The sequence below is a fragment of the Protopterus annectens genome, chromosome 4.part1 (assembly GCF_019279795.1).
Source record: "Protopterus annectens isolate FY-2018-M chromosome 4.part1, PAN1.0, whole genome shotgun sequence".
In the NCBI taxonomy this organism is placed as follows: domain Eukaryota; kingdom Metazoa; phylum Chordata; order Ceratodontiformes; family Protopteridae; genus Protopterus; species Protopterus annectens.
Genome location: NC_056734.1, coordinates 147214764 through 147242647, shown reverse-complemented (window position 1 = coordinate 147242647; position 27884 = coordinate 147214764). Strand labels below are relative to the sequence as shown.

Here is a 27884-nt window from a genome sequence, read left to right as displayed (position 1 = left end):
CGTACACTACCAGACTGAGTGACAGTCATGAGTAGTAAAACACAATGCGATTTGCACAGCAGCAAAACTGAGGCTGTGCCAGCTCTGAGACAGCACCATGTAGAAGAAAAGATAAATCCTCAAGATAGCAAGACAGTGCAATATTGATCTGTAGCATGAAATTCCCTGAATCACATTAGTGGTTAACGATACAAGTAGCTTTCACTAACAGAGTGATGTTAAGCCTGGTACCCACTTTCTCAGTTTATAAGTTGTATGGGTCAACTTAGAAATTTGCACGGTTAGGCTCAGATGTTTGTTTTCTGCAGCTAAATTCTCCACTGGCTTTAAGAATTGATCTTAATACTTAGTTATACGAGTATATGGCAATTAATTGTAAGCCACACAAACTTGCAGCACATTTTTAACAGAACATATCACAGATCCTACCTTCTTTATCATTAGGGAGATTGTTGTGACTTGGTACCAATTTAGGATCGTTAGTTGCAGTCAGAGATATGATGACTGTAATCCACCATAGGGGGATTGGACAAACACTGGCAGGACTGCTGCAAATTATAGAACCAGTGAGGTTTTTTGGGTGCTGATGGCTAAAAATTCAGTTCTAAAGAAAAAACACCAAAAGATGTTCTTAAATGCTTTTCTCACTGGTGCAACCACTGTGGCCTCATTTTCTTCTAAACCTAGAAGACCACAATATGTCTGTCCTTGGTGTTGGGCATCTCACTGGAATACTACTTAAAATGTTTTCTCATGATGTTTCACAGCATGAAACGCCTTCAGAAGGAGAATAACAAATGATTTATTTGTTACCAGACTCATATCCAACATGGAAGGACAGCTACACTCTTCTCACTGCCTGAAGGAAGACTGGACTCCTAAGAAAGGGAAGATCCCCTTTTTTCTCCTACTGCACTGATGCCTTAAGTTGTATAATATAAGCTGTACTACATAATAAAATACTCCTCTGCTAGCCTCTTGAAAGCATATATGGCCAGACTGACACAAAGATCTGAGCAGAGGAGTAAGCTTTGCCGCACAAGACTTTTGAATGACCTGCTATGATTCACAGGTCTGTCCACTGAACTGGTCTTGTTCATGATTAGGGTCAGAATCCCTGAACACCTTTCCACCTGATAGGCCCCACCATTTGTATGTGGCAGTGCAATGTGAAAGTGAGCAATGTTTCAGTGTGTGGTTTATCAGCCCCCTGGTGCAAAGCCACAGAAAATGTTTGATTTGATGCTGGTATGTCTGCCTCTAGATGGTAAGGCATAGGCTAGCAGATGACTAGGATGGGGACTGGGAAGTTGCTTCACTGGAAAATAAATCCTTGGGCCTACTGGCTATGTGGGCAGTCTTCCTCTCACTGCCATCCTTTTTGGAAGCAGTCTTCCTCCCTTGACACTTTCGTGGCAGTGGTACTTTTTAGTGCATCTCTTTATTGGATATGCATTCTCCATAAAGTGTGGAAAGCTATTCAACAGCCTGCATGAAGGGCTTTCCAGTTTCTCCTTAGTTAACCATCCTTCAGTGATGGCTTTCCTACCTCCCTGCATTTGTTTTTTTCATATGAACTCATCCATTGGTCATCTGTGAAACTGGACTCTCCCAATCAAAACAAGCACTTAAAACATAGATCACACACTGTGCAACACCTGTAGACAAAGACTTTTCATGGCCACTTGTCCTGGATAATAGAGACGACTGAAAAAGCTTTTCCTCCATAAAATTCTCAAGTAATCAAGTTAAGAACAAAGGTAAAATAAAGGTTTCCCCAAAAAGGGCATGTATCTTTAGTTAATTTTCTCTGGAAAGGAGTTCTGGGCTGAGAAAGGATCAAGTAATGTTTTTGCCGAGATGTGCATGCACTTTTTTTAGCAAGGGAGCTGAAGATGGTATGGGCTAATTGCCTGTTATATGGCATGGGGGCATGCATACTCAAAATGGGGAGCTGGTTCACATCAAGATGTTCACAGACTTTTGGTAGCTGGGTCAGTTGTTCAACACTCACCTGTTTCTAATTCCCACTGACATTAATACTACTGCAATTTTACACTGAGCTAAACGGAGGAGGAACACTGACCACAATTCTAATCTGTGATATAAAATGATAAGTGTCCTGTTTTCTTGCTTATTTTTTTATTAGTTATTGCTTATTCTCACAATTTATTGCACTTTTTATTGTCTGCTGCCTACTTTATATTGCACTTTTTATTATCTGCTGCCTATTATTTTACTGTACTTTATTGCTATAAACTAATCTACATTGTTCTACTGCCTTACTGGGCCTTATAAATCACTTTTGTTACTGCCACATTTTTTGTAAAGGTTTTTTAGCTAGTTTCAATGTGTGAAAGGTATTATTTGGAAATCTTCTCCTTTTGTTAAGCATCTGTTTGGTGCTCTGTTTTTCCTGCCAATGAGTGTATCATATAAATGATTTGTTTGCAGTTAAAAGCATTTTCTAGAGTCTCCTTACTCCATTGTCTAATACTTTAATTTAGTGTCTCACTGCTGTTTTCCTGCTGGGATAAACATTTCTGTAGTGTTTTCTGCCTAAAATAGTGTAGCTAGTAGCTGTAGCATAGTTCCCCACCCTCCCTCACCTATTGTTGTCTTGTTCTTAAACTTGGCGGCTTTGCAGTTTCCCACCCCCACTGTAAATTTGATCTGGGACACTGCTCCCAGTTCAGTCTCATTAGCTCATTCTACTTAATGGAGAAAGAACATTTTGGAAGGCCAAGCTCCATAGTTCCTTTACCTTGAACTGTCCTCCATTCCTCCTTTCTCTCTTCCCTTTCAAAAAAATAAATTATAGCAGCTTTTACACTATTTGTGTTTCCTCCTCCTACTCTATTACTTCATTTTGTTTTTTCAGCTACTTGTTTCTCTAAAGTGCTCTATTGCATCTTTTCTGCTGCATTTATTACTGCTTGTTTTTAGCCTATTTAAATTGTAAGTGTTATTCTAAGTCTCTTAGTTTTCGTCTAAGCAGTTGGGCTTTAGGTCTACCCTTTAAGCTTTCCTTGGCCTCTCTCCCTCAGATTCTGACAAATATGGATGGAGACTTTTCTACAGTTTCTTCTGCCAGCCTGGTTGATATGGGCATCCTGAGACAGTGTAGCAACTGCCTCATGTACATGGACAACCATCTGCTATCTCCACCTAGGAACACAATTTGTAAGAGATGCAATTACATTAAGAACCTAGAGTTTATGCTCTCTCCCTTCACAAGCCTGTATATCCGATACTGAGAAGGTTAACAATCACTACACCTCAAGCACCACCATCCACTACACAACACACACCCACATATGTGGAGGTTCTCAACAAAAACATACCCAAACAAAGGAGACCTCAGAGGCAAAAACACCCGCGAACTCCACAACCCTCCACCACACATACCACACATAATCCACACACCTGTGCCTCACAACCACAGAGGCCTAACCATAAACCCAACATATTAGTCATAGGAGACTCCACTGTGAGACACACACGTGCCTCTCACCAGGCTGGATAAGGAAAAAGTCACGGTTAGTTGTGTGTCAGGTGGAATGAATGATTTGAGACGCATCTCCCTGGACTATATGAAGACGGACATGATTGAGCTCACTGAATATTTGTCCCAGGCAGGTATGCCCCTAGCCTTAAGCAGCATTCTACCATCACTCAGAATGATGCTTCAATACAAACAGAAAATGACAAACAATTGCCTTAGTTTCTGGTGTCATTCTAGGGGGGGATCCAGTACCTGACAGCCTGAGAAGATAGGATCGACAGACCATGATGCTTTGCTAGAGATGGTCTGCATCTGTCTCACTTGGGCTTCAGGCTTCTGGCAAAGGCCCTTGCCTCTCCCATAGTGCCTTTTTTTAGAAAAAGTCCTGAGGATGATAAAACCAACATAAAAATTTTAACAAACTGCAAATTGAAGGTCATGCTGCTAAACACTAGGAGTCTAAACATGAAACTGCACTCATTACAAGCACTCTTAACCCTGGAAAATGCTGACATTTGTGCAGTCACAGAAACCTGGTTCAAATCTGCAGAGACCTCCCCCGACCTTATCTGGTTACTCATCCTATCATGCATTCAGACCCCAAACTGTGGGCAGCGAAGCCAAAGGAGGTGGAGTTTCAATGTATATTAAAGAGACACACACCTCCAGGCTGGTCAAACAGTATGACACACAAGAGACACTCCAGGTGCAGTTAACCACTGACAAGATCCCAATTCAAATCATAGCTAGCTACAGGCCTAAAAATTTGACTCAGTATGCCCACTCTACCAATCTGGACCTCTTTGAAGCCCAGATACCCCCACAAGAGGTGATGCTATCTTGGGCTTGGTATTAACCAACATGAGTAACCACTGCAGCACTCCTACAGTATCATCCTCTCTGGTAAGATAGGACCATAAAGCACTCACTTTTGAAGTCAGCATCTACCCTGACCCCTCTCAAGCTAGAGTAAAAAAAAAGCATTTCTCCAAAGCTGATTACAACCTCCTGAAGGATGGTATAAAACAGCTTCACAGCCCCCCCCCCCCCCCGTTGGAACTGGCACCAATGTCCATATCTATACGAAAGTACTACATGAGCAGTTTTATATATGCATGGAATCAGGAATACCTGACAGGACAAAATCATCTAAGTAAGGAAGACTAAACCTGTCTGGTGGACATCTGCAATAAATAAACTCTATAACAAACAGGAAAAAAATGCTGTCCAGGACCAAGAAGGAGTAGGTGCCCAATTGGAAGCTATCTATCCTTAGCCTGAACAAGCAAATAAGAGCACTAGTGAAATCCTCTGAAGCCAACTTCGAGTCTAAATTGGCCACATCTACTAGAGACAATCATAAGCCCTTCTTCACACATGTCCGCAATCTCAAAGGAAGCACTCAGATCTGTTCAGAACTGGTGGTCAAGGACACCACATACACAAATGCCGTAGATATAACCTACTGGTTGACAGATTCAGTAAAAACTTTACCCCTCTGTCCCCCAACCAGTAAATCAGGACATCCCCAGTACCTGCCCCCCTCCCCTTATCTCTAGGGAACAGGTCATCACTGACAACTCAAAGTAAAAAAATACAATCTCCATGGGACCCGATAACATCCCAGGCTGCATCCTACATGAACTCAGGCATGAACTTGCAGCACCCTATTCAACCAAAGCCCAAGTACCGGCTTTGTCCCAGCTGTGGATGACAGCCACTGTCATCCCTTTGCACAAAGGTGGAGCATCCACAGATCCGGGAAATTATAGACCCATCAGCCTAACTAGCCTGATCTGCAAGGCCATGGAACAGATTATCATGGACCTCATTAACAGGGACATGGCAACCTCCAAACACTCAACCTCACACAGTTTGGCTTTGTCAAGAGGACGTCATGTTTGTTAAATCTGGTCAACTTCTTTAAGACAGTCACCAAAAGCTATGAAGGACGGGAAGATGGTGCACACCACCTACCTTGACCTAGCCAAGGCCTTCACCACTATTCCCCATTTGGGCATAGTAGACAAACTCTATCAACTAGGTATCAATCCATGTGTTATCAGATGGATAGCAAACTGGCTCACTGACAGAACCCATCTAAACAAAATAGGGGAAGCCACCTCAAACAGTAGACCTGTAACGAGTGGCGGACCCCAGGAATCGGTCTTGGGGCCTCTGTTATTCAGGATATACCTCTCTGAGGTGCAGGCCAAAACCAGTGGGCTATGGCTGACCAAGTTTGCAGATGACTGAAAGCTGGGTGTCGTCATCAATTCCCCAAGTGCTCTCGACATCCTCTAAGAGGGTCTCGCCCAAAGGAAATGACTGGTGCTGGAAACATGGCCTCAAGCTGAATGCCAAAAAATGCAATCATCCCCTTAGGGGAGAGTGATGACCCCACATATTATCACATTAATAACAACGTCCTAAGCATGCAATCAGTCATGAGGGATTTGGGCACCCAGGTTGATAGCAACCTGACTTTTGACCACCATATTGCTTCTGTTGTACAGAAAGCTTTCTATATGGCACACTTCAGAAGTAAGGGTATCTCATCCAGGAACAAGGAGGTCATAACATACCTGTATTCTTCCCTTATATGGCCAGTTATTGAGTTCTTCGGTATGTACCTCGCAAAACACATGCGGCAGCTGGACAGACCACAGAGGTTCTTCACCAAAAGAATGCAGGGCCTCAAACTTCTACCCAAAACAGATAGACTAAAAGCCCTGTCCCTCTATTCAGTTTCATACAGACTCCTCAGAGGTGACCTCTGCCTGGCATACAAAGCAATCTCAGACCCCGCCTTGATGGGACTCTGCTGCATATCCACAAGTCAAGCTCCACTCGAATAACACGCACGCGCGATCTTAACCTGGTCTGTGGCATCAATAGGACTTGTTGGTGGGACATATTTGTGTCCCAGAAATCCCCCCATCTGTGGAATAGACTCCCTCTCCACGTCAAGCAAAATACCTCATTCTCCCCTTTCAAGCCCAACCTGGACAGCTTGATGGTAAACAGAAAATATACCCCGGGGATTCCACCTGTGTCCCTGCTGGACAGGGGCTTTGGGTGCTGACTTGTCTAAACATGAGCTAAACTCTTGGCTAGGCTTATAAGGGCCTCAGGGCCAATAGCCTAGTAATTTCCTATGATCCTATGCAACAGTGATCCATACAAAGGACATCTTTTAATTTATTTCTGTTTATTGAGGACAACTAGCTTATCTGCCTATAGGATTAGTAGATTTTTGTATCCCACTCCAGACAAGCTCCTACCAGCTTTAGTGTTTTATAAAGCATTACACCCTGGCAGAAGCCAGATGGTTCTAAATGAAAGATACTTAATGCCTGTACATCTAAAATGGATGCACTTAATAGATCCACATTCCTCATTTAAATTCTAGTATAAGGCAAATGTATACAATTTTATGCGCTTCATCTGGTATACAAGTCAGCTTCTACAACAAGTGTTTGAAAGTATGACATGTTATGGCAGAGTGGTGAACAAACTGCATCTTATGCAATAGGTTTAATTCTCATAACCACATACACACTCTGTACTGGCAATTAATGAAAAAAGACATGTTTCTGGGATATATCTAAAATCTTCCAGCTACATTTAGCTTGTTTCATTTCAGCAACAACGGCTGCATGAAAAAAAATGAAAAAGGCTCTCTGTACTTGTCTTAAAGCCTGCTGGCTAAGCATATGATAAACATCTAAAAGGAAAACATTGTCTTTCAATCATCGTGCAGAAAAACAAAAGCACAACAAACAAAAATAACTCATTTTAAGTATGCTTTTATTTTAACTGCAACTTTGTGTCTTATCCTGTTGTACTAATTCAGAGTGCATTTAGCAGGAGAAACTTACTGTTGCGTGATAATTTCTGTACAATGGCATTTTCAACAGCTTTGTTAAATAGTCTTCCAGCTGTTTCTGAAAACAAAACAAAAAAAAAAAACATTTGTTACAATACAGCATTAAAACTAATAATTAGCATTTGGCATGCATTTTTTTCAGCACTAAACCTCTTCAGCTTTCAGGTTCTGTTTAGAACAGACTGCAGAAAAGCACAAGCATTTCAAATCTTTAAAATAAATGCAATGTTTGATTTCAGCAAAGTTTATCTTTCTGTTCACATAATGCATCACATTGGCTCCATATTCCACATTTATTCACTTTTTTGTTTTATTAAACTCTCCTTAAAAATGTACATGCAGATTTAAAATTTCTAAGATTGGTACACAGAATTAAGTCTATGAGATGATAATGAGCAATTTCTTGCACTCCGGAGTTTGAGTCTCATAACCTCCATTTGCCAACTGAGTGACTCTAAACAAGTCACTTCCTTCATCAGGCAGTCCTTACAGGTTGCTTTTGAAAAAAAAAAAAAACATGTATGTGGTTTAGTGTTCTACTCCAGTAAACAAGCAAATAAATATTGAATTTTGAAGCATTCAAATGGCAGAACATCTTGGAGGTCTGTAAAAATACAGATATTAGTACACATAGAAACTGAAAAATAAAGCTTCCATATAAAACACGATTGGCTTTGACAATTCACAATTACATACTTGATATCAGACAATTTTATCACTAAACTTTTTTTATCACACATTTTTCACTATACAGAATATGTAACAAATCATATCTTCTTTATGTCAGTGGAGTATATATGCTCATTACCTAATTCTCTGAATATGAGCAGTGTTTTTAGACTAATACTCCGGCAGTTCAATTCATAAGTTTATGCATTTATCACATCTTGATTTTCTCCTGCACCGACAGCTATACAGTGTGATCCAGAATGTCAACTGTGGACATTGACATACCAAGTAGCTCTGAACATCCAAAAACTTGCATTCGTAAAAGTTTCACCTGATGGAATAGTTATCACTATACTCTCCAGTGGCGGCTGGTGACTTCCCTGGGTGGCAAACCATCATTATGAAAGTCCAATCAAGACAAAAATAAGTGTAGAAGAATAAAAATATTTCAATGCATTGGCTGCATGACAGCTTACTTAATATCTAGATGGAAACAAAAGGTTGTGAGGCATGAAAAATAAATTACTTTTTAAATACATTACTGGAATGCCAGTCAAAATCAAGTATAAGAAAAACCAGAAGCACTCAACTCAAACTACTTCTCCTTGCACTGCAGTTCTAATTATAATATATTCAGCTTTATTAAAGTACCAAGCAACATGCTGAAAGTAGAAATCTATGTGATGCCCCACTTGTAAAAATGTTTCTTATCCAAAAAGACCTGCTGCCTGACAACGTTTCATGGGAAAACATGATAAAAGTAAAAATAAAAAGCAAACAAGAAACAAGCTCAAGATACATTGCTTAAAGGATTACTGTACAGGTTATGGACCACACATGATTGGCATTCTGTTTAGTTTAGCCTGTAGAGATGACTGGAAGTCTCCAACAAGTGTAATGAGCTTTTAAAATAATGGAATCCTGTCCTTTATACATTATCTAGTCAAGTATTCTCTGCATGGCAACAACAGAATGTTGGCAATTCTTTAACAACCTTATGGTCATTAAAGCATTGCTACTTAAACACAGAGCAACAGGCACTTTGAGTAATAAGCATAAATCAACAGTACAAAAATATGACAGAAACCAGACCATTCTGCAAAATCAAGGACAGATGAAAAGCCACTGTAGTACTTATGCAGTGTGTAGATACAACTACTCCTTGCCTTGAGAGTCACTACATGGGGAAACAAGCATGTCACAATTTGAAATCTCTCTGGCTGACTGTGATGGCCCTGACACATTTGTCATACCTCTCAACTTCAAGAGCAAGAAATCTGGACAAAGCCATACACAGAAGTGGGACAAAGGCACAACAAGAAGGACAATTTTTAAATATTGCTCTAATAAACTTAGAAAGATAATAGAATAGGTCTTGCATTAGTATGAATTTTCTGAAGGGTATAAAATCTGAAACTCAAATGTCTGTCATTTTCTAACTTCAGTCTTTAGTGATTTGTCACTAATTTGCCAAAAACACAATTTTATGAAAAATGGACCAAAATGTGATGCAAAAATATAAAATAGACACACAATACAGCTTCTACCTGTCAAAGAAGGGACACTTTAATATTAGTACTGCTACCTTGAGCAGCTGACAAAATAAAAGAATCTACATGCATTTCAAGTAATCTATAACTTTGATTATTACAGTTATTTCTTAATTGTAAACCCTCCATGTTTTCTTCCAAAATTGCTATTTTGCAGAAACAGGGACAGTTGAGAGGTTGGCTATGCCTAATAATTTATTTGCATGTACCTCTCAACCTGTTAATGCAGTAAATCTGAACAAGGCCAAATATATTGGGGCACATATAAACAGTACTAAAATTGCTCTTGTATAAATTGAGACAGTTGATAGGCTCTTACTTTAACATGCATTTTATGAAGGTTATGAAGTCTGAAACTTATTATTTAGTGACTTCTGGCAAATCATTTAGGAATTAAAACTACAAATTTTATGAACAACAAACCAAAAATAAGAAGCAAAAATCTATTCATTCTTTGAAAATCTGGACAGTTGGGAGGTATAGTTCAGCTGGGCCTGTCTGGTTGAACTGGAGCCTCTGCAGCCAACTAATGTGCATACTGCTTTACTTCAATGATTGGACTTCATTTGAAAGTTTTATTTTGTATTTTACAGCACAAACATTAAGTAATCTGTTAAACAATATTGAAGAAATTGCTTGAAACCACCACGATATAGTCCAAGTAGCATTTAATATAAAAAAAATAAGACACAAGCGCTTTCTAAACAAAAAACAAATGCCTTCATCAGGTTAAACAAAGCAATGCAGTCTCACAATGAAAACTTAGCATTAAAACTTCTCTGCCCTTGAAACTCACATTCATTGAAACAGCATTGAAACCCACATTCAAAGAAAATACATTTTGCCAGTGGCAGATAAAGATTAATTTTGGGCTGTTTTGAATCATACACCTTCCTCATTGTACTAAAATTATATTCCTTGTACAATACAGTACACTTGTTAGAGGGTGTTTTAAATTTGTTTTGAACATTTTTCCAGTAAGCAATGAAACAAAACATATGCACAATTCTACAGTCCACCATTATTAGTAAATATGCACAATTCCACAGTCCACCATTATTAGTAAATATGCACAATTCTACAGTCCACCATTATCAGTAAATATGCACAATTCTACAGTGCACCTTTATCAGTAAATATGCACAATTCTACAGTCCATATTCAGTGAATTCAGTTCTTGCCATAGCTGTCAACCTTAGCACAAAACCAGGACGAAGCCAATATAATGGGGGGAACAGTCCAAAATAGGGACAAATTTAAAATATTCATCTTATAAACTTAGAAAATTGCTAGAAAAAGGTTGTGCTACTATGTATTCTGAAGAACATGAAGTTTGAAATTCAAATGCCGGTCAATTCTACTGCGGACAGAACAAAACAATTTTCAGCGGGATTAATACTGCAGACACGTCTTTGTAAAATGGCAGGGCATCAGAGCAAATCCACACAAACACAGGCAGGAGATGCAGACTCCAAACAGAAGCCACCCCAACCAAGAATCAAACCAGAAAACCTATAGCTGTGAGGCAACAATACTACCACCGCACCATCAATTATGCAAGGAATTAAACATTCAGAAACCTGAAGTCTGAAATTCAAATGCCTGTCAATTTTACTGCGGACAGAACAAAACCAATTTTCAGCAGGGATTAAAACTGCAGACACGTCTTTGTAAAATGGCAGGGCACCAGAGCAAATCCACACAAACACATGGAGGAGATGCAGACATCACACAGAAGCCACCCCAACCAAGAATCAAACCAGAAAACCTATAGCTGTGAGGCAACAATACTACCACTGCACCATCAAATCTGCAAGGAATTAAACATTCAGAAACCTGAAGTCTGAAATTCAAATGCCTGTCAATTTTACTGGACAGAACAAAAACAATTTTCAGCAGAGATGCAGGGATTAATACTGCAGACACGTCTTTGCAAAATGGCAGGGCACCAGAGCAAATCCACACAAATACAGGGAGGAGATGCAGACAGAAGCCACCCCAACCAAGAATCAAACCAGAAAACCTATAGTTGTGAGGTAACAATACTATCACTGCACCATCAATTATACAAGGAGTTAAACATTCAGAAACCTGAAGTCTGAAATTCAAATGCCTGTCAATTTTACTGCGGACAGAACAAAAACAATTTTCAGCAGAGAGGGATTAAAACTGCAGACACATCTTTGTAAAATGGCAGGGCACCAGAGCAAATCCACACAAACACAGGCAGGAGATGCAGACTCCAAACAGAAGCCACCCCAACCAAGAATCAAACCAGAAAACTTATAGCTGTGAGGCAACAATACTACCATCAATTATGCAAGGAATTAAACATTCAGAAACCTGAAGTCTGAAATTCAAATGCCTGTCAATTTTACTGCGGACAGAACAAAACCAATTTTCAGCAGGGATTAAAACTGCAGACACGTCTTTGTAAAATGGCAGGGCACCAGAGCAAATCCACACAAACACATGGAGGAGATGCAGACTCCACACAGAAGCCACCCCAACCAAGAATCAAACCAGAAAACCTATAGCTGTGAGGCAACAATACTACCACTGCACCATCAAATAATTAAACATTCAGAAACCCTTAAGGCTGAAATTCAAATGCGTATCAATTTTATTTAACATTTTGTAATCAGGACAGTCTGACTTGGAACAAATAAACAAATTTTCAGCAGAGGCCCAGGAAGAAATAATGCAGACATGTCTTTGTAACATGGGAGGGCACAAAAGCAAACCCACACAAACACAGGGAGAAGATACAGACCCCACAAAGAAGGAACCCCAGCCAAGAATCAAACCCAAGAACCTGCAGCTGTGAGGCAACAATGCTACTACTACACCATCAAATATCAAGCATTGCAACATTTACAAACCACAGATATTATGAGGAACAGATCAGATCGAATATGAGGTAAAAATCTGAAATTTTTTTACAAATGGTGGTGGGTAGGGAACTCAAGTCTTTAACACCTGCATACAGGGTACAGGGTTCAAGCCTGACCAGGGTACAGGGTTCAAGCCTGAGGCATTCCCTACCACACCACCATAAGCACCTGGGGCATTTTCACACACACACACACACACACACACACACACACACACACACACACACACACACACACACACACACACACACACACACACACACACACACACACACTCCAGTCAAGCACCATACACATACACAAACTCCAGTAAAGCACAAGCACCATACACAAACTCCAGTAAAGCACAAGCACCATACACAAAGAAAAAGCACAAACTCAAGCACCATACACAAATAAAAAGCACAAACTCAATAAACATTGTAAATTAAAAGGCACCTTACCTGAATGAATACATCCAGAGTTAACGTCCATTACATACATCCTTCCCCGCGCAATACTGAAGACCAGATCCCAATGCTCCTTCCCGACGAGATCCCTAAGGCTCTGTCCCGAGTCCCTGCTGCTCCTCTTGCAGTCCGGACTGTGCACTGTAAAGTGCACAGAAAAATATTTTGTTTTATTTTTCATTTTTTTTCATACTCTCCAAGTGCATAATTTATGCTATCTAAACTCTAGTATGCTTAGCCACTCCCTGAAACATTTAGACAACAAAATCCCAGAATAAAAAGCAAAAGGAACTCACAAAGTGATGTAAAAATAAGTTTAATAGCAAAGCTTCCAAGATAAAACTCTTCTTCACTGCTTAAAATCATACTAAAACACATTTTCATATGTACATCACATGAACAAATTCAAACCAATAGAAGCACAGCAACAATAAAATAAACAATCTACTTGGTTCTCTCTCAAGTACAGATTTTAAACTGTCAGTATTCAGAGCAATACCCCCTCCTCCAATACTTCTTTCAATAGCTTTTATAACACTAAATGTAACACTATGCGTTTTATCTGAGCTTATGATAGTTTTGCTAATGCATTACTCTCCCCCCTCTTTACATATGTCAGATGGGTGTTGGGCTATCCTTAATTGTAATATACTGTTAGTTTTTCCAACATAAAATGAAGAGCATTATTCACAAGTGGCTAAGTAAACCAAATTCTTGGTTTTACAAGTGGCAAATGTGTGAAAATAAAATGTCTTACTCGTATTTGGGTGTAGAAACACATTGTTCTTTTTATATAGTGACAAAACTGGCAATCATAGCAAGGCAAAGTATTTTAGTTTTTATTTTAGCATTCTTAGAGCACATTTGTAGGTTTTTATAACAGAGCTGTTGCAGATTCCTAAATTTCCTAAAAGCAAATATAGGTGATGAACCCTTGTGACGTCTGGCCAACATCCCACTGGGCTGCCAACAATAATGTGACATCCCTCTCTTAAAATCCAGGTCAGTAATTAAAAAGCCTCAATCCTCACCAATGACTCGAGTGTGGGAGCATCATGAAAAACACCAGAGCACAGAACACACAAGAATAAAATTCCAAAATTTCCCTTAAGAGCCCAACAGAAATACACGCTCTCTTTCTGGGACTGGACTATATACCTATGTCCACCCCAAATGTAATCCCTTATCATACACTTCAGAGCACTGCGTTCCAGTTTAAGACCACTGACTCACTCACATGTGAAATAAATTCAAATCTCACACAAACACTTCTAGGAAACCTGACACAGATTTCTAGTGGTGTCCCCTCCCCAATACAATTGGTAATGCTGCCTCCACAGTCAGACAGATCTACACACCCCTTTAAAGGGTGATCAATTTACTAAAAATTAAATATCAAAATAAATTATAGTTATGACCAGAAGAAGCCAGGCATTTGAGGTGACTTGGGGAGTATCAAACAGGTAGAGGCGCACTCTAATCTCTAAAGAACACACTAATTGTCCAGCCACAATGTAAAGTAATGAAAAACACATAAGCAAAATGATTATAAGAATGGAAATCAATAACTTTTAATAAACACCAGAATTCAGTCACCAGAAATGTAAAATTCAACTATAGGACTGAGGTCCATCGCCTTAGAAAAACTATATTTACATAACTAAACTTTCCCAATCTAATTAGATAATACTCTCCCTGATCTATTTTAAAACATAACAGCATAGCAAAGGCAGGCTTACAGAGTTATTTTTCTCCGGGTATCTACTGCACAGCACTGTGACTGTCACTCTTCACTAACTGCCTATTGTTGAGCTGAATCTCCAGTTTGTACTTTAGAATCTCCCTCACAAATGTGCAATTATAAATGTATTAAATCACTAACAGATTCTTAAAACATTATGTATAAGCAGGGATGTACTCAACATTAAAAAAAACGTATTTACATTTTCACAATCAGACATGCTGGCATACAATGCAAGTTTATCTGATATACACATCTCCTTCCAGACATGTTAACACAGAAAAGTGTTTTAGTTTCTTCACATTTCCCACCTTCTTATGACTCGAGCAAGATTTTCAAGTGACCCTTGAAAATCAATGGTTGAGAAAAATGGGTCTATCTGGGAATATTAACCCACTCCTCTCCTCACAGTCCATGCACATTGGAATCATTAACTCCACTCCGATGTTGTCTGGTCATACCATATGCTTGCAATCCTAGACTCCACCTCAGTAACTTGGAATTTTGCTTACTGACCCTATTAAGCCATGTTTGAGGGTTATGATCTGTGAGTAAAGTGAATTTTCTCCAATAAAGATAGGGCTGCAGCTTTTGCAATGCCCACACTATGGCCAAACATTCTTTCTCTACAGCTGGGTAACACTATTCTCTAATCTGGAGTCTATATTTCAGATATACCACTGTGTGCTCTTTTCCTTCTGTGGAAACTTGGCTAAGTACAGCCCCCACCACATAATTTGAAGCATCTACCTGTACAATAGATTCTTTATTGTAATCTGGGCTGCCTAACACAGGGGGGTCCTCCCAAAATCTCTAAGATTTTGGAATGCTTGTTCACAAACTGTGGTCCACACTACCTTGGAATATTATCAAACACATGCTCCCCTTCCACAGGAAGCTTAGTAAGTGGGTCTATATTAAATCAGCGAACACTGATTTATCGACCCCATGTAAGTGGAAGCTTACAATCCCGAACACTTAGAACAGTGATTTATTCCCAGGGAAAAAAATTGCTGTTCCAAAAAAGAAAAAAAAACAAAACTTTAAAACATTACATAAAGTGGAGGGCTTTGCCCCCACACCCCCCTACTTAAATACACCAACTCCGACATCACACTACAGTGACAAAAATGGGCAATATAATGAAGACGGCCAAGAGATTTCTTTCACAGGGAAAGAATTTGCTTATATGCCATTGTGGTATTTTGCCGTTTCATGATTTCGAGTTAGATCAAGATGCATTTGAAAGAATGCGTCTTCGATCATATAATAGGGAACCTAGTAAGTTCTGACTGTTGCGCCTCACTGTCAAATCTGGGTACCACTACTCACCTCTGTCCTCACAGTCACTGTGTCCAAGGGAACATCAATACCCACCAGCAGCTGTGGCTCACATTCAGACTTACTGCTAGCAAATTGCACCTTCTCTGAAACAGCCACCACACCAGTCCCAGCTTCAGGTATGAGATATTTCCGGGTCTCTCTCAGACTACCGGACCTACATGCCTTTCTCCAAGCCTCACTGCATGTACACTAGGTCCTGCATCAAAGTCATTCCCTATCAGGACAACTGCAGGAATATCCTCAAACACACCTACTTGCTTGCTTCCTCTTTCATCCTCCCAGTCAAGATGAACCTAGCCAAATGTATTTGGAAAGCGGTCCCTCACAATACTCTAATTGGAGAGGACTGCAAGCAAGCAAGCACAGTGCTTCTCTAACCACTGCAGGCCTCACAATGGTTATATCAGAAACTGTGTCCCTCTTAGCAGTTACCTGCTTACCATCTACTAAGATAGGATAAACATTTTGGTGATAATTTGGCAACTCCGTTGTTTATAAACAGCTTACCACTGGCAGTTTGTCATCCACACTTACTGGATCCCTCACCTTCTGTTTCTCACCTTGCCACGATGGACATTTGGCTGCTGTTGTCCCCCCTCTGGTTACACTCGAAACATCCAATCCCTAACCATGCACTTGGGTTAATAGTTTCCCCCATTACTGGTGTACTCTGTTGGAGTGGTTTAGACTGTCCCCCATGGGTTCCCTTACATCCATGTACAGCACTTGGTATCCCTTTCTTATGCAGCGGTGTTCTGCTTGCAAAGTACAGATCTCCTTTTCTCCTCAACTCCTCTGCAGAGTTACACTCACGGTCTGCTAACCAGACTCTCATGTCATCAAGCAAAGTAGTGAGGGCTTGTTTCCTCACCAAAAGGTCTGCCAGTCCTTCAAAAGTGGTAACCAGACACTCACTCACCCATCTGTGAAAGTACATACTTATATCAGCAATATAATCATGTACACTTTTATCTGCCTTGCATCCATGTTCATAAAACTTTTTTCCTATATGCTACAGATGCAAGTTTGAAACAGTCAAGCAAGCAACATTTCACTTTGTCATAATTCAAACAATCTACACCATTTAAATTTGTTACAGCCTAAACAGCTTTACCGTGGAGTAAGGGAGTCAGGAGCCGAACCCAGAGCTCATGGGCATCATATTGTCAACATACCCTCTCAGAAATATAAATAAAACTATTAAAAGCATCCCCATCCCTGTACTGAGGAAAAAGTTTACTGACCTGGAAAGCTTCTGGGGTCCAGGTATGCCCTTTCCCATTTCCTCCATTGCCTTCTTGAAGGATTTGAAGCTCTATTTCATGCCAACAGTGTCTCTTATTGTCTTTGGCTTCCAGTTCATATTGATGCTGTTTCTCCGCAGCCTCCAGTTCACATCAGTGCTGCTTCTCTCTTTCCTCAGCCTCCAGGTGTTGGGTCTCCAGGTGCAGTTTCTCTTCAGTCTGCAGCTGTTTGGCTTCCAGGCACAGTCTCTCTCCTGATTCCAGTTCAAGACATTTGGCCTCCAGTTCCAATCTCCTTAACTCCAGATGGATTCTCAGGTCCTCTGAAGAAAATGTGGACTGCCCCATTTCAGCAGGCTGCACATCACCAACACCAAACTGGATATCCCCCAAACAGCTGGTCTGTGGTCTGGCTGCAACCAAGGCTGAAATCCATTGCTTCTTTGTTCAAGCTGGTATGCACCAATCCTTTTGCTTCACACTCCTTAGCCAACTGGACTTTTATCACATTGTTAAAATTTTCTGCCGACATCCTTGTCTACTATCCCTTGACTATCTAACTAAAAAAAATAAATAAAACTGTGGTGGATTGAAATAAAAAATGTTCACCTTGTGGCTGTCAACAGTGCACATGTTAATGACAACTACCCACAGGCTACTGGAATCCAATTAAAAATCCCAACGTTGCCACCAATTAAATGTGACCTCCAGCCAATATTCCACCGGACCACCAACAATAATGTGACGCCCATCAATTAAAATCTGGGTCAGTAATTAAGGAGCCTCAATCCTCACCACTGACTCCAGAGTGGGAGCATCATGGAAAACATGAGAGCACAGAGCACACAAGACTACATTTCCATAATCTCCCTTAACAGCACAAAAGGAATATGCTCTATTTTCCTGGAACTAGACTATATACCTATGTCCACTCCAAATGTAATCTCTTATCATAACACTTCAGAGCAATGTGTTCGGGTTGAAGAGCACGGACTCACTCACACTCAAAATAAATTCAAATCTCACACACTCAAACACTTATGGGAAGACTGACACAGATTTCCAGCTGTGTTCCCTTCTCCAGTACAAATGGTAATGCTGCCACCACAGTCAGACAGGTCTACACACCCTTCAAAGGGTGATCAATTTATTAAAAATTAAATATCAAAATAATGGATAGGTATGACCTGGGGAGTATCAAACAGGCGTAAACACACCGACAGTGCAGCCACAATGTAAAGTAATGAAAAACAAGTTAAACGATTACAAGCATGGAACTCAATAACTTTAAATAAACACCAGAATTCAATCACCAGAAATGTAAAATTAAACTGTAGGACAGAGGTCCACCATCTTAGAAGAACTATCTACATAACTAAACTTTCCTAATCTAACTAGAGAACACTGTCACTGATCTAATCAAACATAACAGCAAGGCAAAAGCAGGCTTACAGTTTTTGGTGAGTTCTTTTTCTCCGGGTATCTACTGCACAACACTGTAACTGACTGTCACTCTTCAACTGTTGCTCTTCCCAAAATGCCCAGCTTAACAGTTTCAACTGTCTTATTTTTAAAATAACAGTCAGCTGTTTAAAAAATTTCTTTTTCCTGCCAATCAGCTGTTCACATAATCACCTAGCAACCAGGAATATTCTAAAGATATCACCTATTGTTCAGCTGATTCTCCACAGTTTGTACTTTAGAATCCCCCCTCACAAGCATGCGCAATTAGAAAATTTTCAAAACACTGACAGATTCTTTAAACATTCTATATAAAGAGAGAAATACTCAACATTTTAAAAAACGTATTTACATTTTCACAATCTGACATGCTGGCACACAAAACAAATTAATCTGAGAATATACACAAATCTCCTGCCAGACATGCCAACACAGATGACGGTGTTTCATTTTCTTCATAAACCTACAAATTCTTTAATCACATCAGATGTACATAGTACAGACCAATTTTGTCTTATAAATTGTTTAACCCTATTGGTATGTGCATTATATTGCATAACATACCTAAAGTATTTCTGGAAGTGCTATCCATATCATTCACATTCCCATTATTTGGGCTATCATATCTGAGAAATATGGTCTAGCTAGGCCAACTCTTATTAAATACTTGTTTTTTGTTTTCTTCTAACAGTTTAATACTAACAATTTTGTCGCTATATAATAAGAACAATGTTTTTGTACACCCTAATATAAATAAGACCTTTTATTTTCACATTTTTGCCACTTGCAAAACCAAGAATGTGGTTTACTTAGCCACCTGTGAAAAATGCATTTCATTTTATGCTGTAAAAAGCAACAATGTTAAAAGAAAGGATAGTCCAACACCTATCTGACATACATAGGGAGGTGGAGAGCAGTGCCTTAGCTAAACATATCATAAGCTCAGATAAAATGCAGTTTTACATTTAGGGTTATAAAACCTACTGAAAGAAGTATTGAAGGAGGGGATATTGTGTTGAAAATAGAGAACGTGGAGTGTAGATGGATTAATTACTTTCAAGCAGATGTACCCCCTATGCTAAATGATACTGTGAGTTTAAAACCTGTTCTCAAGAGAATGTCTCTTTTGAAACAAGCGCTTAATTGTTCACTTTAACTATTTTATTGTTGCTGCACTTCAACTGGTTTGAACTTGTTCATGTGGTGTATATATGAAAATGTGTTTTAGTATGATGTTAAGCACTGAAGAAAAGTTTTATCTCAAAAGCTTTGCTATTAAACTTATTTTTACATTGTTTGGTAAGTTCCTTTTACTTTTCATTCTTGGACTATTTTGTTTGGAACTCTATACTGGGTATTTACCAGTTTGTTTTTTTGCTTTGACAACAAAATCCCATGATATGTGTACATGCTCATAATAAAATGTGTTGATCTAATGAGAGGGAGTATAGAGGAATGGTGAGGATGCAGGGAGTAGAGGTGATGAAGGTGGATGAGTTTAAATACTTGGGATCAACAGTTCAGAGTAATGTTAGTGTGGAAGAGAGGTGAAGAAGAGAGTACAGGCAGGGTGGAGAAGAGAGTCAGGGGTGATTTGTGACAGACGAGTACCAGCAACAGTGAAAGGGAAGGTCTACAAGAGGGTAGTGAGACCAGCTATGTTACATGGGTTGAGAGGCATTGACAAAAAGGCAGGAGTCAGAGCTGGACGTGGCAGAGCTAAAGATGTTAAGATTTGCACTGGGTGTGACGAGAGTGAACAGGATTAGGAATAAGTATATTAGAGGATCAGCCCAGGTTGGAAGGTTTGGAGACAAAGCCAAAGAGGCAAGATTACATTGGTTTGGACATGTGCTGAAACGGGATGCAGAGTATAGTGGGGAAAAAGATGCTAAGGATGAAGCTGCCAATTAACAGGAAAAGAGGAAGGCCAAAGATAAGGTTTATGGATGTGGTGAGAGAGGACATGCAGGTGGTTGGTGTGACACAGCAAGATGCAGAGGACAGGAAGAAATGGAAACAGATGATCCACTCTGGTGACCCCTAACGGGAGCAGCCAAAAGAAGAAGATCTACTTTGGTGTGTGAAGACACATGTAGCAAGTCAATTTTGTACAAAAACAAAAACATGCAGTTATATTGATCCAAGCATTCTGAAAGTAAAAAAGGATACCGACATATAAAAATAACAATTTGGTAGAGCATTGCATGTATATCTCTCAACTGTACAAATTTTCACAGAACGTCCAGTTTTTTGCCACATATTGTGGTTCAATTTTCATAAAATTGTGGTTTTCTTGCAAATTAGTGGCAAATCTTTAAAGACTGAAGTTAGAAAATAATGACAGACATTTGAGCTTCAGACTTCATACCCTTCAGAAAATTCATGCTAATGCACAACCTGTTATTCAACCAAATTTCTAGGTTTGTAAGAGCAATATTTAAAAATTGTCCCTATTTTTTGGGAAATTTGTCCTACTTTTATTTACGGCTTTGTCCAGTTTTCTTGTTTTAAGAAGTTGAGGGGTATGATTACATGTAAGTTTCAGAAGATCACTGCACTCTGTAGGAGATATGGTAAAGGTTTAAGAAAATGATGATAGACTGGTAAATATGATCAATCCTTTGAGAATCAACAGAAACAACACTTGCATGTTTTTTCTGTAAACCGGTTCCCCTATTGATCAGTATGTGGATTTGCTCATAAAAAGAAAAAGATTTCTTAGTACCTGCACAGGAGCCTACAGCCTGTACTGTTTGTCTGAGCCAACAGGAAAAAGGCTTTGTATGCATATCCAAACCAAGTCAAGCATCAAAACTGGTTCTTAACAGAGTTCATAAATTCAGTCTGACAAAGTATCACTTGCAAAGCAATTTTGTCAAACCACAAAATCACTCATGTTCTTGTAATAATTCTGGTCTATATTAAGCTTGCCAGTGATGAAGAGTTTTATATAAGGCGATCTCTAAGTGAGTTAACAAATTCCCTGTTTTCTAATACTACAGGAAAATAATGCCATTTGCAGATTAATCTGTAATTGTCTAATCTGTGGAATTGTATTAAAAATCCATGATATTAAAAATGCTCAAATGTGCGCACAGCTTGGTCTCGGTCTACTTCCATGACACAATTTACCATATACAAGGCAGAGGAACTCCTTTTCTTCAGAAGTGATCCTTTCAATTCCCTCTCTCCGGCCCTTTAACAACAAATGCCATGTGCAGCTATAGCACGATGCACAATTCTTGCTTCAGCAATGGAAACAGAGTCATACAAATAGAATGGAGTGAGTATTATTGAAAGAAATCTCATTTATTTCAGATGTCCTGAATGATACTACATGACCATAGACCCAAGTATTCAAGGGACAACTAGTGTAAACTGCATTCTCTGCCCGACTTTTACCAGAAAAGTCATATGTTTTGCAATTATAAAAAGCACTGATTTTTTTCTGCTGAAATTTTGTATATGCAGGTCGAATTTAAGATTATCTTCCACTATCACCCCTAATAATTTGCTAAGAGAACTGACTTCAGTGACTATATCATGAAGAGAGAGAACTTTAAATTTATTTTTTTCATTAGAAGGATTTGGGGGAAAATGTAGTAGTTTATGGTTGTTTAGGGTTGACCAAGAGTTATGAGGAACACAGCCATGTTTCAGTGGATGTTAAAGCTTCCTGAGTAATTTTTTGGAGGTGTGCCATGTTGACAGGTGTCCAAATGAGTGTGGAGTCATCTGTGTATTGTATTAGGGAGGCCTTTTGGGTGGAGGGTGTTGGTGAGAACGTTAAAGAGGAGGGGACCAAGGATAGAGCCTTGGGGTACACTGGAGGTGACTTGGAGATATAAAGAGAGAATGGAGGGCCATTTTACTGACCGACACCTATTGGACAGATAGCTTTTGAAACATATAAGGATGGGCTGAGAGACCTAATGAGGACCTTTAGACAAGTCTAGAAATAAGGAGGAGACTAGTTTGCTGTTATCTCTCGCTCGCTTTACTGAAAGCAAGTATATAGACTAGAAGTACAGTGTTAGTACTATGGGAAGGACAGAAGTCATGTTGTGTGGGGGATAAGAGTTCTAGTAGGATATAGTTTAGCAATTGATATTGAATACATATTTTAAGCATTTTGGCTACACTGTTGTGGACAAGCCTTTATCAAAACCCTTTCTCCCCAACTCCATCCAAATTTCAGAACACTATTGTCTGGACAATTCCCATCAGTTTCTCCTGCCAACCAGGTCGACATGGGCATACTAAGACAGTGTAGCAACTGCTTCGTGTTCACTGACAACCCTCTTCTCCTAGCACATAATTATTCTACTTGCAAGAGATGCATCTATATCAGCAAATTGGAATCTATGCTCTCTTGCACCACACTCAGTACCCCTGACAAAGAGGAGATTGCCAGCACAAGCACCACACCACCCAGCCAGATCACTTGGCCAACAATTGGCTTAGTTTTTGGGGTCATTCCAAAGGGATCCAGTGCCTGTCTGCCTGGGATGACATTGTTGACAGACCTCGATGCTGTGCCAGAGATGGCCCCACTTGTCACCTCTGGGTTTCAGGATTCTGGCCAAAGCTCTTGCCTCCTTCATTGTGCCTTTTTAGGCAATGTTCCACAGACAAATTTTCCAACATAAAACATCTGTCAAAAAGCAAATTGAAGGTTATGCTGCTTAACACTAGGAGCCTTAACCTGAAAAAAACACTCACTGCAGGCCCTCCTAGCACTGGAAGATGCTGACATCTGTGCAGGCACGGAAACTTGGTTCAAGTCTGCTGAGAGCACCCCTGTCTTACCAGGCTTTACCTCATTCCACACATTCCGACCCCAAAATGAGGTTGGGAAGACTAAGGGTGGTGGAATTTCTATTTTCATTAAAGACAAGCACACCTCCAGACTGGTTTGCCAGCATGATGCACTAGAATTTCTCCAGGTGCAACTGATAACTGGAAAGACACCCATCCAAGTTATAGTCAACTATAGATCCCCCTCCATGACTCAGGACACCCACTCCTCCTACCTGGACCTACCTGAGTCCATCAAGGTACCCCCTAACACCCTGATCCTTGGTGACTTCAACTACCCCACCATAAACTGGATGAACTATTCCTGCTCTAATGCACTCCCCCAATGATTCCTTGATTTCATCAATTCTAATGCACTAGGCCAGCTCGTCTCATCCCCCACAAGTGGAGATAGCATTCTAACATGGTGACTGCTGCACCACCCCCATAGTAAGTTCTTCGCTGGTGAGATCAGACCATCGGTCTGTCTCATTCGAAGTGTCTATCCCATCCCCCCCCCCTCCAGCTGTAACCAGGCTAAAAAACTTCTCAAAAACTGACTACAACCTTCTAAGGGAGGGTATCAGTAACTTCATACCACCTCCCCGCCTCAGAGGATGCAGACAAATATGCTGAACAGTAAGCCAGTGCAGTATACAAGCACCTGTGCAAGTGAAAGGACTCGGCCATACCCAACAGAACTAATACCTGCTCCTCAAGGAAACACAAACCTATGTGTTGGACATCCTCTATCAACAAGGTTTACAACAAAAGGAAGAAACTGTTGTCCAAGGGTAAAAAGGCACAAATTCCCAATTGGAAAAACTCCCTCCTTAACATCAACAAGCAAATTAGGTCACTAGTGAAAACCTTCAAAGTCAGTTATGAATTGAAACTAGCCTCCAAAACAAAGTCTAACCACAAAGCCTTTTTCAGTTACATCAGAAACTTCCATGACAAAGCCCAGGTTTCTTCTGAATTAGTTCTTAACAGTGCCACTTACACTGATCCTGTTGACTTGGGTTCAGTGCAAACTTTACCCCTGTCCCTCTCTAAAGGGCCATTCGACATCCACGATACTTGCTCCGCATTTCACATCTTTCTATCTAGATCAAGTGTTAAAGGCCCAATCCAAGGCAAAGAACACAGCTTCCATGGGACCTGATAGTATCCCAGGCTGTATTCTGCACCATCTCCCTCAAGAATTAGCCTCATCATTGAGCACCCTATTCAACCATAGCCTAAGTACAGGCTTCATTCCAGCAGAGTGGAGAACTGCCTTTGTCACCCCTTTGCACAAAGGTGGTGCCACTACTGACCCTGGAAACTATTGTCCCATTAGCTTGACAAGTCTGATCTGTAAGGCCATGGAGCATATTATTATGGACCTCATAAACAAGGGCATAGGCAATCTCCAAGCACTTGACCCCACCCAGTTTGGATTCGTCAAATGCAGATCTTGCCTGTTGAACCTGGTTGACTTTTTTAAACCGTCACCAAGGCACTGGATGAGGGAAAGTAAATTCACACAGCTTACCTTGACTTGGTCAAAGCCTTTGACACAATCCCCCACTTGGGCATCATCTAAAAGCTAACAAAACTTGGTGTAAATCTCTGTCTCATCAGGTGGGTGGCCAACTGGCTAACTGATAGGACCCACAAGGTCAAAATAGGTGCCACTACCTCCTATAGCAGACCAGTCACTAGTGGTGTCCTCCAGGGATTTGTCCTGGGACCCCTATTGTTTGGCATCTACTTCTCAAGGTCAAGGCAAAGACAAAAGGCCTGTGGCTGACCAAGTTTGCAGACGACTGTAAGTTGGGTGCTGTCACTGACTCCCCAAATGATGTTAACATACTTCAAGAGGTCTGACGGCAACAAATGACTGGTCCCAAAGTCATGGCCTTAAGTTAAATGCAAAGAAAATGTATTATACCATTCGGCAAAAACACGGTCCCTTTTGATTACCCCATTAGCGGCAACCCCTTAAGCACGCAACCTGTGGTGAGAGACCTGGGTACACAAGTTGACAACAATCTCATACTGAACCATCATGTAGCGGCAATGGTCAGAAAAACCTTTTACTTGGTTCACCTCATAAGTAAAGGGATTGCATCCAGAAAAAAGGAGGTTATTAGCTCACTGTAATCCTCCCTCATTAGGCCAATAATGGAGTACAACACCCCATTTGGTATGTACCTCTCCAAACACCTGCACAAACTGCAAAGGCCACAGAAATACCTCGCAAAGAGAATCCATGGCCTACAACACCTGTCCTATGTGGACAGGCTGAAATCACTATCACTCTACTCAGTATCATACAGATTTGCTCAAAGGTGACCTGTGTCTCACCTACAAGGCAATCTCAGACCCTGCTCTACTAGAGATGTTCCATATCTGTAAGTGTAACTCCTCGCGTAGTACCCAGTTGAAAGGCTTAAATCTAATATGTGGCATTAACAAAACTTGCTGGAGAGACAGGTTTGTCTCCCAGAGGCTTCCCCATTCTCTGGAATTGACTCCCCATTCATGTCAAGTAGAGTACATTACTGACCCTCTTCAAGTGCAACCTCGATGAGTGGATGGGTAACCACAAATATGTGAACCATAATAAGAAAAAAGCCAGCACCTCAAGTGGTTCTAATACATATGATTTATTATAAGAAAACTAGACCGGTTTCAGCTATTCAAGCTTTCATCAGTAGTTGAAAAAAGTACAGTTTTGTACCTACCATAAATGTAGATGTTCGAGGATCTCCATTGCTGCAGTCCTTACATATGGGTAGTCCGCCCGAATACCAAAGGGCTAGAACCAGACTGACGTCAGTACGTGCCAGTACAAATGCGCATGACCGACGCCATATCCTCAGTCTTTCTTGCCTCAGACGTCAGAATGCAAAAAACACCACCCAAAACCCATCCTAAAAAAGAAAAGGGGGAAGGAGAGGGGGAAGGAGGGAGGGAAAATTGGACTGCAGCAATGGAGATCCTCGAACATCTACATTTATGGTAGGTACAAAACTGTACTATGTTCTTCGTCTCCCGTTGCTGCAGTCCTTACATATGGGTAGAATCCCAGAGCAACGGAAAAAAAGGGAGGCTGGCTAACTAAATAGCATTAGGAGCTGCTAACATGCCCTGTAAGATTGCAGTGGCAAACCCAGCCCTAGACCTAGAATAAAGAGGTAAATGATAATGCTTTGTAAAGGTATGTACAGAACTCCAAGTAGCTGCCTCTAGAATGTCTTTAGTAGCTACCCCTCTCAAAAAAGCAGTAGAGGTGGCCGTAGCCCTTGTAGAATGAGGCCTGATTCCAACTGGAACATCCTTTCCATGATGAGAGTAACAAAAAGTAATACAATGGCCAATCCACTTGGAAATAGTTTGTTTCGAGACAGCTTTCCCTTGTGAAGTCAAAGCAAAAGAAACAAATAATTGTTGAGATCTTCTGAACTCTTTGGTTCTGCTCAAATAATACCTTAACTGCCTATGTACATCCAAAGAATGCAAAACTTTTTCCCCTTTATTTTGGGGATTAGCATAAAAAGTAGGCAAATGTATAGATTGGTTCAATGCCACATTAGAAATTACTTTAGGCATAAAAGTAGGATTAGTCCGTAAGGAAACTCTGTCCTTGTGAAAAATCAGAAAAGGTTCCACTGCCATGAGGGCCTGTAATTCAGATACCCTTCTAGCAGAAGTAACAGCCAACAAAAAAAGCAGTCTTCCAAGACAACAACTTCAATTCAGCTGTAGCCGCCGGTTCAAAAGGAGGCAGAGTCAGCTTTTCCAAAACAAAATTAAGATCCCAGGCAGGAGTAGGAGCTCTTCGTGGGGGTCTTATATTCTTTGCCCCTCTAAGAAACTGTTTAACCAATAGATGTGAAAACAAAGGAGGGTCACAATCATAGTGAGCAGAAATAGCTGCAGCATGCACTTTTACAGAAGAGAAGGACAAACCCTTGTCCAATAAAACAGTCAAATATTGCAATGTACAACTCAAATTAGGCAATTTGACATCAAACCCTTTAGCTGAACCCCAAAGAAAAAATCTCTTCCATTTATCAGCATAAACCTTTCGAGTACTAGGTCGCCTGGCTTCCAAAATAACATCCAAAACTTGTTGAGGGAGCTGAAGGCCCTCCTCCTTCAAAACAGAATGCGCCAGGCTGTCAGGTGTAGGGATTGCACCCTGACATTGAGAAAATGATTGTTTTCCTGAGACAATAAGTGAGGAATCTGTGGTAATGGCCAAGGTGTCCCATGAATTAAGCTCCTCAACAGAGGGTACCAATGCTGACGAGGCCAATCCGGTGCTATAAGGATCATGCAAGGTTT

At 40.3% G+C, this 27884-nt stretch overlaps 1 protein-coding gene across 1 annotated transcript in view; it reads right to left on the bottom strand.

The window, feature by feature from the left end:
- Positions 1–27884, bottom strand: part of PLD1 (phospholipase D1) — a 1505857-nt gene that overhangs the window by 1005881 nt on the left and 472092 nt on the right. Inside the window, exon 6 of the mRNA XM_044070047.1 lies at positions 7387–7452. Coding sequence (XP_043925982.1) covers positions 7387–7452 — 66 coding nt within the window. The remainder of the gene's footprint in view (positions 1–7386; positions 7453–27884) is intronic.